The sequence below is a fragment of the Melanaphis sacchari genome, unplaced genomic scaffold (assembly GCF_002803265.2).
Source record: "Melanaphis sacchari strain LSU unplaced genomic scaffold, SCAv2.0 Contig44_pilon_pilon, whole genome shotgun sequence".
NCBI lineage: Eukaryota > Metazoa > Arthropoda > Insecta > Hemiptera > Aphididae > Melanaphis > Melanaphis sacchari.
Genome location: NW_020271295.1, coordinates 1,389,939 through 1,404,654, shown reverse-complemented (window position 1 = coordinate 1,404,654; position 14,716 = coordinate 1,389,939). Strand labels below are relative to the sequence as shown.

Here is a 14,716-nt window from a genome sequence, read left to right as displayed (position 1 = left end):
AATTGATGAAGTCACAGTCCCCACACTTCATTTAGACGTGTAGGTAATTTAATAATTAATTGTATTAAATCTATAGATTATGGCGAAGTTACGTAAAAATAATAGTGATAACACAGATATTTAGACTTGGTTAAATGGCTGCACTGATTTAATATGATAATGATTATCAATAATTAAAATCATATGTTTGTAATCATTAGTCTGTTTTCATTGTATTTTCTGTTTTTATAGTTCTACAGTCTATACTAAATCCCAACTCAAGAAATTGTCTTAGGCGTTTCAATTTCTATTTTCCATTCTGTAAACAAATAATTTTATTTTATTATCTTTGAATAAACTAACCGTCATGGCTAACTTGGGTTTTGCTGAAATGTCTATTATACGTTTGCTAAAACAACCCTTTACACAGGTCAGTACAACTTTTCATGATATTGTGTAATATTGTGTAATTTCACCTTGCAAGTATTTTATTTGCAGCAAATCAAGCAGATACATGTATCATCTGCTTTAGCAGCTAGCGACGGGGCTGCTGTAGATAAAACGCCGAGAATCAAAACCGTTCAAGTATATAGATGGAATCCAGAAACACCCGAAGTCAAGCCAAAAATGCAAGACTACAAGGTTGACCTGAATACGTAAGTATTACAGCATATAAATAATGAGAAATAAGGTATATTGTGTTTATACTTGCAGTTGTGGACCTATGGTTTTGGATGTATTGATCAAAATTAAAAACTCCGAGGATTCAACATTGACATTTAGACGTTCTTGCCGTGAAGGTATTTGTGGTTCTTGTGCTATGAACATTGGAGGAGTCAATACATTAGCTTGTATTAGGTTTGTATTCAATATTTTTCAAGTAATTGAATTGTCTTATTTAATAGTGTAATGTAATGTATGTATGCTTATCGTGTTGCCCAGTGGTGTCAATTCTGATCTGTCAAAACCATTGAAAATATATCCATTACCTCATATGTATGTTGTCAAGGACTTGGTCCCAGATATGAAATTGTTTTACAAACAGTACGCTTCTATTGAACCGTGGCTACATACTGATGTAGTACCAGCTAACAACAAAGAACATTTGCAACATACATACGACAGAGAAAAACTTGTAAGCCGTTAATTACTGCTATATTTAAATATGTTTTTAATTGATTGCATATTATATATTTTAGGATGGTTTGTATGAATGTATTTTGTGCGCGTGTTGTTCCACGTCATGTCCTTCATACTGGTGGAACTCTGAGAAATATCTCGGACCGGCTGTTCTCATGCAGGTATAATTATTGTATTGAAATTGAATATAGAGTATTTGTGAATTGTTGCAATTATAATTAATACATCTATTTATTTTTAAATGTATGTACTGTTATATTATAGAACTGTCTTTGAATTAATAATACTTGTCTATCTGACGTAATTATTCATAGTTAATTGAGGGATATTTTGAATTTGCATTGGAAGTCCTCTGACAGCAAACATTCATTGACCATATTTCAATAAAAAATTATCATTAATGTAAATTAATAATTACATTTTTTAATTAAAGGCGTATCGTTGGATTATTGACTCCAGAGATAAAGCTACAGCAGAACGTTTAGATAAAATGAGAGATCCTTTCTCAGTGTTTCGCTGTCACACAATTATGAATTGTACTAAAACATGCCCAAAGGTTTGTGTAACCATATTTGAATTTATGTACTTATTTTTAATTTTTAATTTAAATTTTAAGGGTTTGAATCCTGGTAGAGCTATTGCACGCATCAAAAGTTTACTTTCCGGAGTCACCAACAAGGAAGAACCTAAAGCCATCAAACAATAAAAAAATGCTCCATAGTAATATAATTTTTAGTAGTATTTTTCAAACTGAAAATTAATTATAAACCAAAATTCTGGTTACAAAGTATTCTAATTTAATATTTTATGGTTTATAGATTTCGAAATTAATGTCTGCTAATTTATTGTTATAAATAAAATACTATTATTATTACTCAATGCTGTTTATTAAATTTAATTTCAGCATTCTTAACTACATCAATATCCTCTGACGAAACACATTTACAACTTTTCATTAAATCTATTAATTTCTCTTTGAATTCATCGTGTTGTTTTTTCTTATAGTTCACAATAAATTTTCGAGTTTCCATTAAAACTATGCCTCCGTCTTTAACCATAGACGTTATATTAGAGTTCATTTTTTCGAAATACATATGCCCACAATACATTACATCAAAAAAATTCTTATATCTATCAAACGTAGGGTAATCTGTCATAGCTGTGCGAGGCATAAGGTGGATCTCTACATCACTAACACTAATACTAGAGTAATGTTCAGACGTAACTTTAACTCTAGTTGATGTAGTTTCTACTTCTTGGATTTTCACGTTTGGCAGTTCAGTGATAATAACCCCGAGATCGTCAGTTTTACCTTTGTGCTTGTATGGCTTTTGGTTTTCTATTTCATAGAACATTCTTGTTAAATTTCTCTCAGTCAAATCCACAGAACGTTTAAGTGGTTGCATGTTACCCATCTTCAACATATCGTCGTCTTCACAGTCTAAGCCAAAACACGGAAAAGGACCATTTATAATGTCTCCAAAATAGTCCATTGCAGTTATTTTGTCTCCATCTTTCAGTAGGGCTAAAGCAAACGTGTAATTTGGTTCGGTGCAATCCGTCTCCAAGAACGTGTAAGCTACACCAGTGTCCCGCCAATATATGTACTCTTGATTAGTGATTCTTTTACCTCCGTCGATGTAATGAAGAGTCATGTGTAAATCCCAGTCAAATGCATTGTTTCGGTGATCGTACCTTGCACCCAAATAGTTTCGTACTCTCTTATCCCACATCATTGTTATGTTGAAACCATTGTTATTTTTCCAATATTTAAATATGGTTTCAATAGTGTCCCTCTCTTTGTATTTAAGTGCATCCAGTTGAACAACAGGCAAACAGTGTTGTCTAGCTGTTTCGTCGGTAATGATATCTATAAGTTGAGCTGATTTTTTGATTAGATAACTGTTTGTATTGGGCTTTACAAGGGTATTTCCATAAAGTTCCATCCAAGTACGTACCTGAAAATTGTTTTTAGAAATAATTGAAAATCGTGTAAATTTGTTGAATTATATTATTATTTTGTATTTTTATAAATTTATTAGAAATTATAGATTATTAAAAATATATTTTTTATTTTGATTTGTAGACCACAAACTTTGGTGTAAGTACCAAGTATGTAACTAATTTTTGTACGGCGCTAATCGATTGGTAGCTGTTTCATTTATTACAATATTATGTTCCATGACGGATATCATAATCATTTATTAATTAATAAAAAAATTAAATTTTTTATTAATTGGCGCCTGGCGATGAAATTTCAAGTGAGGCGTCTCGTCCATATTTATGGAGTAAATAATGCTTTATTTTAAAAGTTCTTAGCTCAATGATAGGTTCCAAATTATCTGTTATTTCTATTTTGCTCAACGCTCACGTCTATGGTCTAGTATTACCTATGCAAAACCGACAGCAGCCTATGGAATATTTCCATAATATTATGATTGTGAAACTTTAAGAACTGCACATGTGCAATCGTATCATGTACACTTAAAACGGTAACAATAAAATTACTATAAATAATTAATTTAGTTTACCTATTGAAATATATTTATCCGCTTAAAAAAAAAACAAAATAAAATATAAAAATAATCAATTTACAATTTTATTATTAAATTAAATAGTTGCAATAACATATTAAATTAATTTATTGTTTTCTGTGCATTTTTTCCGAAACACTCTTAATCAGTAAAAGAAGGTTTAATTTTAATTATAAGTTACTAGTAAGTGTTACTGTTATGTTTACATTTTATACGTAAAACGGTTCGCATTAGAATTATTCACTTTGGATCAATTATTTTTAGATTTTTATTTATTTTTAGACAGTTAGGATTCAAATTTTAAGATCTTCTCCTTAATCCTTATATTACTACACGATATCGTATTATTATATTTTACTATTCCAACACAAAATAAATTAATTGCCATATAGTTGTTTTTAAGTGGTAAAGCACCTTTTAAGTATCTCTAATAATATATTTATTTTGATAATTTGTGTTCATCTCGATCTCATTAAAATCTCTCGCTTTCGAGGGAAAGTGAACGCTGAACGCGGTCGAAGAATTATAATACCTTGTACGATAAGCTCATCCGATCGACCGGCTCAAGAGCCAGCGCTATTTGCTGTATGTGCCTGGCGTACATGTCGACAACCGGTTCGTAAACATAGAAGTGAATTTTCGCGTACGAATGTTCGTACCGTTTGGCCAGCGTTCGTAGCAAGTGGCGCGTATCGCCCGCGCCCACGATCAATACGTTCAAGACGCGTCCGTCGCCGCCGACCTGGCTGTACGCGGCCAGATCGAGACAAGGGCTCGAACCCCATAACATGATGATGAATGCAATTTATTTCTGCTGCGAAATAAAACGAATTTTCGACTTTTTCGAATGTACCGCTAGTCCTGTATACCTCCTCCTATACCTGTCCAGCAACTGCAGACGAACGTCTCGGAAATCGGAATCTCGCGTCTGAAATACAAATTCAGTAGAATAGGTATTACGATTAATATTAATAGTTATGTCGTCACGGTTTGCGCCTGTATTTCCGATTTCGTAAGTCGTAACCATCGATCAAACGCGTTTCGATCGCGATTTGTGGCGTGTTTGCCATGGCAACCAACGGCACGGACGATCGTCGAAGTCTGTTGCGAAAACGGTGTTCGGTTTTGAAGACGGGGGAATACCGCGGGAAAGTGTCCAGCCAATTATCGATGACGCGCGGTGTTTTTTTTTTATCACACACACTCGCACACACGGGCCGTGATGTCATGAATGTCGATTGCTAAGAGAAAGCTCCCGCTCCGATTCGTGATAACGCGTTGGCGAGCGCAACAAGTAGCAGGCAACGGCGTATTATTACTACTACATAAACTTATAACTACTAATATTTACTATTTAGTGTTTACATATTCTGTCAAATTCACTTCAACAGTGAAGTTATTATTTTTGTTTCGATAACATGTGATGTTAGGATTGATCGACAATCGTTATTGCGGACCATCGATCGATGCGAAACGATAGTTTATTATTTTTCTCTAGCTCTCGTCGTCGGATTTACGTTTAGACGTCTCGGACGGACGACAATCTTTTCGCATGTTATTATGGATTCCATGTCGTGTTCGACCCTATCGGACGAACACTTGCAAGACTTCACCGATTTAACGATATCCATTCTCCGGCTGCCGACCAGGGAACGGTTGTCGTGCATGTTGAACGCCAAGAAAGTGATTCCGTCACCCGAAAACATACCCAGGTAGTGTTAGTATAGTGCATTTTATTTTTATGTCCATCGTCATGGTTTAGTGAATTTCTATATTTTTATACACTCGAGTCTTGCCAATTTCCTGTGAAAATTAAAGACGCCTATTGAATTATCTATTAGCGATAAATTGTTTTAATGAATAATACCATATTGCAGTTTTAGTAACATCACAAATTTTTTTTTTTTTTGGCTCCAACCAAATTTTATTTTCATTTGGTTATTTTGTATTTCATTTATGAATTGATAAATAAGTATTGAAATGTTATAATTAAAGTTCAGTTTTGAAAATAATATTTTTAATGTTTTGTTGGTACCTGCTTGACGTTGACAATAAGATTTTGATAGAAGTATAAAATACTTGAGCCTAATAGTTGTGAAATTTTATTCTTGATCAAATATTTAATTTAAAATGTTTATAGAGATTGGAGAGGACTGTGCACACTTTTGAACTATACAATACCATCGGGATGTGATCCAACTGACCCGATTGGCAAGATATTCAAGTTTTGTGAAGCAAAAACAACTATAGCACATTTTATACAATGTCTAAAACGAATAGATAGATATGACGTTGTGGAAGAGACAGAAGAATTAATTAGTAAGTACTGACTTTAAATATATTAAATTCATATAATATCTTATGTGTTGTATAATTTAATTAGCTAAACATTAATATTATGTTTCTAATATTGTTTCAAGTTTCTGATATTAAATATTTTAAAGAACGAAGTTCATTAGCAAATCCAACTCCAGCAGTACCTAATGATTTTGACATCAATGTTATTACTTTAGGTGAGTTTTATTTAAAATTTGCTTGTATACAAATATTAAATCATGAATAATTTAAATGATTTTTAGATGATATAAACGCTTCCAATTATGGTCTTCCTTTTTCGAGATATGATGCATTTTTACTGTATGATAAGGCAGATATACAATCAGCTGCTGCTGTTGTAGAAAAATTAGAAACTGATTATAAGCTTAAGGTAATATTATATTTAAAAGTATATTTTTTTTCTTAAAATAAAAATCATAAAGGTAATACAAAACATAGTACTATCACTAGGTGACTTCTATTCTCATGTTTTCATGTAAATAATTTAGTAAATATCACATTCTAATTGTATCTCAAGGAACAGATGGCTTAATAAGAAAATTTTTTAATAATTACTTCAATACAAATTACCTACATAATTTTCTGAAAAAGAACTTTTTGGAGTGTTTAATGCATTGTATATTTTTTTAATAATTTATACTAATATACTAATAAAAATATAATTACTCAAAATAATCAAATTAAAATAAAAACATTGGAGTTTTAATCACTGTGATTGGTTATTATGTTAAAAAATATAAATTTTGTATTTAGAAATTTGTTTAAATTGTACATTTATTTCTAAACGGATATATTATTTATATGTCATCAAGACATTAATTTTAATTTACTTAATTATTTTCATTTGATGCAAAATAAATTTTCATAATTACATAATAAATTCAAATATTTTTATGTAATGTAAATCAATTATAAGAAGCAACAACTTTTTTGCGATCTTAAATCTAAATTATTTAAATTATTTTTTTATAAATAAATAGTATACTAAATACTTTTAATACCCTAAAATCAACATTAATTTATTTCAAGTTTAATAAGTTCACCAATTATATTTTATATTTTTCAGCTATGCTTAAAAGATCGAGATTTAAGACCAGGCGTTATGTTTGAGTATCAGTCTATAATAAAATTGATATCTGACCGCTGTAATTGGTTGATCATTATAGTATCAAATGATTTTTCAAACAGCCCTTGGAATAGATTTATTATGAACTATATACAATCATTAGCAATTGGTAAGGAATATTTTTTTTATAATTGTATGATTTATACCTAACAAGCCATTTAATTTATTTTAGAGCAACGGTTACCTAAAATTATTCCATGTGTATTTGGTGATTGTGTATTACCTCAAGAACTTAAATGTTATGTTCATTTATTTTTTAATAAACATAATCCTTTTTGTGACCCATGGAATAAGCTGAGAATTACTTTGTCACCTAATAAGAATCTAGCATTGACCAACAGGTTAGACATTAATTAATCATTTAATTCATTTTTTATGTAAATATTTATAATTATTCATTTATTAGTATGGAAGCAAATATCAGTTACCAGAAACCAAAAATTGAAGAACACACAAATACCATTACTAAAACTGTTGATATAAATGAAGTGGTAAAGATTTCTAACGAAGAACACAATTTGGTGCCCAAAACTAAAAATGTTTTTGACAGATTAGTAAAGACTGTTGGAAATATTTCTATCAAAGTTGTTCCTCAAAAATGGAGTAATAAAAATAAAAAAAAAGTAAAATGTTCTAGTCTTTAACTCAGTTTTCTTGTTTATACATAATATCAGAAAGTCTAAATATCAAAGATGTTGTTATTTTTTTATAGAATTTTACCATCTAACCTTTGTTATGTTTTTATGTTTTAATATTTTATATGAATGATTAATCAATTGTAATCAAATATTTAATTTTTATATTTTTTTTACTATTAAAGTATTTTTTTATATCTTAGTTTGTGCTTTTTAGTTTTTTAAATATATTATCAAACAAAAATAGAAAAATAATTATCTTGGTGTCTGATAAATTAAATAGTCAAGAATTTCTGATATATTTAACAGACAGATAACATTTATGTATATAAAAAAAAATAGATTATCATTGCAGTTATTATTATTATTTTAATTTTACAAGAGCTAATACTGAAATATTGTTAGGTTATATAATGTTATATTAATGGTCAAAATTGTTTAAAAATGGTTAGACATTACTACTTAGTAAAATAACTGACATTTTAGATAAATTATTTTTAATAATTTTATTATAATCTATTAACTATGGTAATTAGTTCTTATGATTATACTCACAAAATATGTCTTAATTGCATTAATATTCTAAAAAAATGTACATTTATTTCTGTTTTTTATATTATATGTTATTAGAATATTTATTGAAAATCATTTTAAGTATGATACATCGCATTTCAGATATTAGAAATATTTGCTGATTTATTTAAAAAAGTACATGAAATATTGACTTTTAAAAGAATTTATATTTTATAATACATAATATTTAACAATTACAAAAGTTGAAAATATATATAACTATATAAGCATATAAAAATTATTATTAAAACTTTCAGCACGTAAAATAGTTGATTTTCTTAAATTACTTATTATGCGGTGAATATCGACATAGTTATCCGTAAAAGAAAGTACATTTGTATCTTGTGTTCTATTAAGGTCTCTTGGCTCTAGGACGAACTTTAATGGGTCTTAAATGAATCTCATTTATAAAAATGATGCGAAGAAGTTTCCAAAATATATTTGGTCTGATTTGAAAAATAATTTCAAACAATGCATACGAGTGTAGCACTAGGGCAGAATATTCGATATTTGATGTACTAAAATTATGTAAGTCATGGATTTTTCAAAACATATATTTATATATTTTTAATTTTCAGTATTAACAATCCTAACTCAAAATCTGAATCTAAGGGAATTGACAAAAATTATGAACTGTGATTATAGACTTAATTCTACGTCAAGTATCTGTGACATAATTTATCAATGTTTTTTACCTTTATTAAATTTGTATTTACATTTTTAGATAGTGGAGTTTTCCATTTATCTCTTTATCAATAAGCATTAAGCAATAAAATGCTGGGATATTCGGTATCGACCATAAATTTTAGTCGTATCTCCTCCTCCCCGACACCTAGAATAAATCCTAAATACGTCACTGATAATACTTAAAGTAGAGTAGGTACCTATTGAATTATTTTCATATATTTATTTACCTTATACTAGTTATACTATTAGTAAAAGTAATCGTGTCATATTTATAACACAACTTATTTCTTTTTAAAAATAATAGTTTTACGAAAGTAATATATAATTGATCTTGTAAATTACATAATATTTGGGATTTCGATCATTATATAATTCTGTATAAATATGTCTATATATGCACACACTTGATTCTTGATTAACCATTTACTTTCACATCAACAGTAATTTTTAAAATTGAGCCTATACATATTATAAGTTAATAATTATTAATTAATAAATGTACTGATAGATATGATGGTATAACGGTTTACCTACGCAAAATATCGTTCGATTAAAAGCATCTTTTCATATTAAATTAAGTATTTTTTTTTATACAAAATATTCGATACACGTACCAAAAATGTGTTGCATTACAAAACAATTGGTACTTCCAATGACTGTACCTACACAAGGCACAAATTTTACCCGAGATACGTAACGATGATACTGCAAAAACCCAGTCAAGATTAGGTTGAGTCTTTTTGAAACACTTCGTAAATATAAAATTGTATTTATCAAAAAGATTATTTTAAGAAATTTAATATTTACTTGTTTGTACTAGGTCTGGGCTCTTCAGTCTCTCTTTTTTTTTTTGTCATACCATTCATATTTACTGAAAAATTTAACCAATAAAAGTAGAGATGGACGAGTCTTAACATAATCATAAAATTCAGAACAAGTTTTTTTGTAATTGTACTTGCACATTAAAAATTGCTTGCTAATTGTGTTTCCATTGGAGAAAATACACGTTCAACATTAGCAATAAGTGCTGGTAAAGATATTGCAAAAACATTGGGCTAGCTTTAAAAGTTCAGTGTTTTTTATGACGTATTGACAAATTAAAAAAAAAAATAATTGCCATTTTTCACTAGCAATTTCAACCAATAATAAGTTAAACTATTTTAATTTTATTCCAAAACCGGGTCATAAAGGCGTCCCGAAAATATTTTTCAGGATACTAAGTCGAAAACTGGCGACAGTCCCGAGTTTATGACACGTATGACAAACCTAATGTAATATTGTCATGAGAATTCCATGTCGAGTATTCATATATTTTTTTTAAGTTATCATAAAAATACCACGATTTACTTTTCAATATTTAGCCGTCATGGAAGAATAAAGGTCTTATACAGTTGATCTATACTTAAAATCAACCTTTTTTTAAAACTGTAAATTTTAATATAGTTAGTCGTTTCACTTTTGTTTGGAATCAGTAAGCCGATTTTTTTTTTTTATTCATATCGTTATGAATAGTGAAAATATCAAAATCAGTATTAACCTTATCAAAATCGCGCACGACACACAGATTGTTTTGTTATATCCATTTTATATTTAAAAATATATGTAAATTTTTTAATCAATTTAACGAGTTCTATTTGGGTCATATAAAAACCATTAGTGAGCCGTAAGTTGAGCGTTGCTCAACTAGACGAACAATAATAATTTATTTGGAAATCAATTGATGTGAAATATATGTACTTAACTTTTAAATTTTATAAAAAAAAAAAAAAAAATGGTATGTTTTTACCGACAGCCCATTTGCGTTAAGTTTACCTGGTATAATTATAATTTATAGTACGATTTTTTTTAAAAATTATAAGCTATCGATAATCATAGTCAATTGCACAATTTTAAATAATCAACTCCTCAATATAAAATGTTTACACAGGTAAAGTCGTCGCAAATGGGTAACCCCCTTGATTGAAATAACAATAGATTATATACTAATGTAGATAAGTACTTACCTGAAATCCTAGAATCACGCACCTCAATACACATTGTGGGATACAGATAAATATTGAAAGTTATAAATCATGAGTATAAACGATGTTTGAAAGTATGAAATATATAGTATTTAAGTCATAACAATTTAATGCACGTAAATACGTAATGGCATTTTGTGAATATACTGGCCTGTTTTTAAAATACATTAGCACGGTTAATTATTTTTCGTATCATCTATGAACTTGATAATTATTGTTACGACTCTGAAAACACGAAGGGAGTATAATCGTACATATATCGAAGTACACATCTGACTAACAGTTTTTGATCACCTCATTTAATTTTTTTTTTTTAATAAAAGCACCTGCAGGCACGATCAATGTTTGATTTACACCGGTAAGTTATCTTATAAACAGAACCAACGTTAAAAAATACACTTTATATCTTTACAAGACTTTTGGCTATTCCTTCGACGATGAGACAAAGTTGAGAGTTTTTGATCTGAAGGACTTGGAGCGAGTAAGCATAATATAATAAAATACCGTTTTTTGAGAAATTTTAATAGTAGAAATATATTGAAAATAATTATTTTAAATAGAAACACAACTACAAAATTTATACATAATATTATTGTACAACGCCTAACGTATTATAAATGATAACTAACGTCTAACAGTAATATCACCAAGCCAAAACATTTAATGTATCTATTATAACATAAATGAAGTATAATTTTAAACTATAAAAAAAAATGTAATATTAATACCTAACTTTTAATTTATATTTATGCAGTTATTAACTGAAAAAAAAATACAGTCGGTTCTTTAGTTTATTGGAAATTCAGGTATAACAAATAATAACATACTCAGACAATTTTTACTTTCTGTTTATCTTAAATTTGAGCAGTTTCCAATTTAATGAAATAGTAAAATTTAACTTGATGTACACACATTCACATAATTAATACTATAGGTTGATTTGTTAAATACATTTTTGGGAAAAATGGTAATATTTGAAGTTACAATAAACTGTATAGTTGTGCAAAGTTGGTCCACAAATTAACCGAGTATAAAATATTTTGTTCAATTTGTAATTAGTTAAAGATTATTATAATTTTAAATTTACGATCAAAATTAATTTCGCATAGAAAAAATAAATAATATAAATTAACTCACTATAAAAAAAATAGCAAACAATAGTCTATAAATAGGTACCTATTTACTGCTCTCTGACATAATTTATTGTCTAAATTAATATTAAGAGCATTGAAAGCATAGTTAATCGATATTTTATCAAAATTATTTTTATTTTTTTCAATGTACTATTGTTATTTAACTGTACTCATATAAAAATTGTAAAATAAATGTATGTATATTTTCTAATTGACAAGACAATTGACTGCATATAGCATATGTGATATGTTTATACCTAATTAAACAATATACAAAATACAAAAAATAATAAAAATGGCAATAGTTAATGAGTACTAATATAGTATATATATATATATACATAATATATAAATTTACATTACCATTCGACTAATTTCCTTTTAACACAAAAACAATGGGATATACACTTTCTTTTATATATAAATATTAAAATAATGCAAGAATATACATAATTTGAATAGTAAAAATGTAATATTGATTGTGTATGAAAATTTAATAAAAAGTTGGCAAAAAATATAATTGTATAGGAAGCTATTGTTAGTACAATTTTAATAAATATAAGATAATTTTATTTTCAGCTTGAAAAAAAATTGGAAAATCTGGTAATAAAAATGATTATTATGGAAATAAATGCTACTTAAGAAAACTTATAACAGTATGTATGGTCTTTGTCTTACTACACATAATATATTAAGAAGTTAACACAAAAAAAATTCTATGTAGGGCGTTAGATAATAGTTTACCTACCCATTAAATTTGAAAAAATGGATCAATTAAAAATGATTCAACATTAAAAATAATCTAAGTTAAATATTGTTCTAAACGTACAATAATTCTGTAACTATGTTGTGTTTTTAAAACCAACACTAAACAACACAACACATTATGTTTCTCCTAAAAGCAAATGTTTGTTATGAATAAAAATAAATAAATAACAATTTAAATAAAACCATATTCTTTAAAGATGTAATAAATACTTGTCAATAATAAAATTATATTAACAAATGTTTTTGTATAGTTATGAAGAAATGATTGGATAACAAGAAAAAGATTTTGAAAAATATTGTTCAAAATAATTAAGTATCTTAAATGATATATAATAATAATAAAAGTTTAAAATGGGGAAGTTTTTTTTTAAAGAAATATATATTATTACTTATATACATAGTTAGAATTTATTCTACCTGTAATAAATCTTTAACTCTATCAAAAGTTTTTATTGATACAAAAAATTAATTTCAGATTTATTATAATTATAAGTTGAAAACTAAAATATTTTTTTCTTTAAATTGACACAAATTTATTGTTATAATCGACTATCCTAAAATAATAATTTCAATTAATTTTATGGAGCTTAAATAATAATAATTTACTAATTTCTAACTTAGTATCATTTGTTAAATAATGTAGGTTGGTTTTCACCTATCTAATTGTCAATAAATATTTAATATTATCTGTTTTTTTTTTTTTTAAATTTAAATAATTGAAAAATAGTATAATTTAAATTTTAAGTATTAAATCTGAAAAAATGGGAAGTATATTAAATGTCAGCAGCTTAAATTATTAGAATCTTTTACACCATATACCTAATTAAAAGAAAATAACCAAATATTAACACATTTGTTATTTTTTTAATAGAAATACATATTTTTCTAAACCAAATTTTAAGATAAAGACAACCAAATGTTGTTTGACATAGCATATGTGTTTAAATAACAATATATTAGTTGGTAAATTAAATGTGTTAATAAAATACGAGTTCAGTTTGAATTTATTTAACCAACTTATTAGTATACCTTGTTGGAAAATGTTTAAAAAGTTTTCTGAAAGTATTTTAATGGAATAATGAAATATCTTTTAGTCATTTGGATTCATTTAAAAGAGGCAGAACCATAGAAACATTTCAAATATCTTTAGAACTATACATTATATTCTATTATGCATAAGAATATTTAAAGTTTAACACTTAATGATAAAACTAAAATTTCTTACAAACAGAAATGGTTTATTTATTTATTTTTTTTTTTTTAAAAGAAAATTATTATTAATTAAAACCTAACCTATTTATTAATAATATTATTGTTTAATTATAAACACTTAGTTTTATTCAAATATTTATGGGTAAGATCACTTAAAATGTTTTATTACCAACATTAATAACACAGATACCAATGTCCAATGGTTATTACTAATAAAAAAAAGCTATGATTAATTCACTAATGTATCATAAAAATAAAAAATAATGTAAAATATTTCATCTTTTCATTATATTTGGAACTTTATAAATCAAATGTTAAATACACTTTAATAATATTACAATATGTACATACAACATTAGTAAATTGCACAACATGTAAATTATTAAAGCAAGTAATAGTGTCTAAATGCGCGTAATTTGTCGCGTGATCTGAAACAAGCAACAGAAGTATGTCAGAAACAATTTTTCAAAATCATCAAATATAAATAATTATTTAATAAGGATATGTTAACAAATTTCGGAAGAAAACATCTATTATAAATTGTAGATACAAGTGAGTGTACATATATACA

At 27.0% G+C, this 14,716-nt stretch overlaps 3 protein-coding genes and 1 long non-coding RNA gene across 4 annotated transcripts; 2 read left to right on the top strand and 2 right to left on the bottom strand.

Moving 5' to 3' along the window:
• Positions 1-217: 217 nt before the first annotated feature.
• LOC112597922 (succinate dehydrogenase [ubiquinone] iron-sulfur subunit, mitochondrial-like) lies at positions 218-1,998 on the top strand. Its single transcript, XM_025344164.1, has 7 exons — positions 218-409; positions 478-635; positions 694-837; positions 922-1,114; positions 1,179-1,280; positions 1,553-1,675; positions 1,736-1,998. Exons 1-7 carry the CDS (start codon positions 347-349, stop codon positions 1,823-1,825), a joined length of 873 nt encoding a protein of 290 aa, XP_025199949.1. The 5' UTR covers positions 218-346; the 3' UTR covers positions 1,826-1,998.
• On the bottom strand, positions 1,987-4,792 carry LOC112597920 (dynein assembly factor 3, axonemal homolog). The gene is made up of 2 exons (XM_025344162.1): positions 4,186-4,792; positions 1,987-3,077 (listed from the first exon to the last, which is right to left on the bottom strand). Exons 1-2 carry the CDS (start codon positions 4,441-4,443, stop codon positions 1,995-1,997), a joined length of 1,341 nt encoding a protein of 446 aa, XP_025199947.1. The 5' UTR covers positions 4,444-4,792; the 3' UTR covers positions 1,987-1,994.
• Positions 4,793-4,936: 144 nt separating this feature from the next.
• LOC112597921 (myeloid differentiation primary response protein MyD88) lies at positions 4,937-7,855 on the top strand. The gene is made up of 7 exons (XM_025344163.1): positions 4,937-5,365; positions 5,794-5,972; positions 6,074-6,166; positions 6,233-6,360; positions 7,057-7,225; positions 7,289-7,457; positions 7,523-7,855. The coding sequence occupies exons 1-7, from the start codon at positions 5,214-5,216 to the stop codon at positions 7,758-7,760; spliced, it is 1,128 nt and encodes a 375-aa protein (XP_025199948.1). The 5' UTR covers positions 4,937-5,213; the 3' UTR covers positions 7,761-7,855.
• On the bottom strand, positions 5,382-10,319 carry LOC112597923. Its single transcript, XR_003114869.1, has 3 exons — positions 9,819-10,319; positions 9,626-9,716; positions 5,382-5,456 (listed from the first exon to the last, which is right to left on the bottom strand). It is a non-coding gene; the product is annotated as an uncharacterized LOC112597923 (long non-coding RNA).
• Between the last annotated feature and the right edge of the window lie 4,397 nt (positions 10,320-14,716).

Coding starts and splice junctions, on each gene's coding strand:
- LOC112597922 (XM_025344164.1), top strand. CDS start 347: ATGGCTAACTTGGGTTTTGCTGAAATGTCTATTATACGTTTGCTAAAA. Junction 838..921: donor AATACATTAGCTTGTATTAG/GTTTGTATTCAA, acceptor CGTGTTGCCCAG/TGGTGTCAATTCTGATCTGT. Junction 1,676..1,735: donor GTACTAAAACATGCCCAAAG/GTTTGTGTAACC, acceptor TTAAATTTTAAG/GGTTTGAATCCTGGTAGAGC.
- LOC112597920 (XM_025344162.1), bottom strand. CDS start 4,443: ATGTTATGGGGTTCGAGCCCTTGTCTCGATCTGGCCGCGTACAGCCAG. Junction 3,078..4,185: donor GGATGAGCTTATCGTACAAG/GTATTATAATTC, acceptor AACAATTTTCAG/GTACGTACTTGGATGGAACT.
- LOC112597921 (XM_025344163.1), top strand. CDS start 5,214: ATGGATTCCATGTCGTGTTCGACCCTATCGGACGAACACTTGCAAGAC. Junction 6,361..7,056: donor AAACTGATTATAAGCTTAAG/GTAATATTATAT, acceptor TATATTTTTCAG/CTATGCTTAAAAGATCGAGA. Junction 7,458..7,522: donor AATCTAGCATTGACCAACAG/GTTAGACATTAA, acceptor TTCATTTATTAG/TATGGAAGCAAATATCAGTT.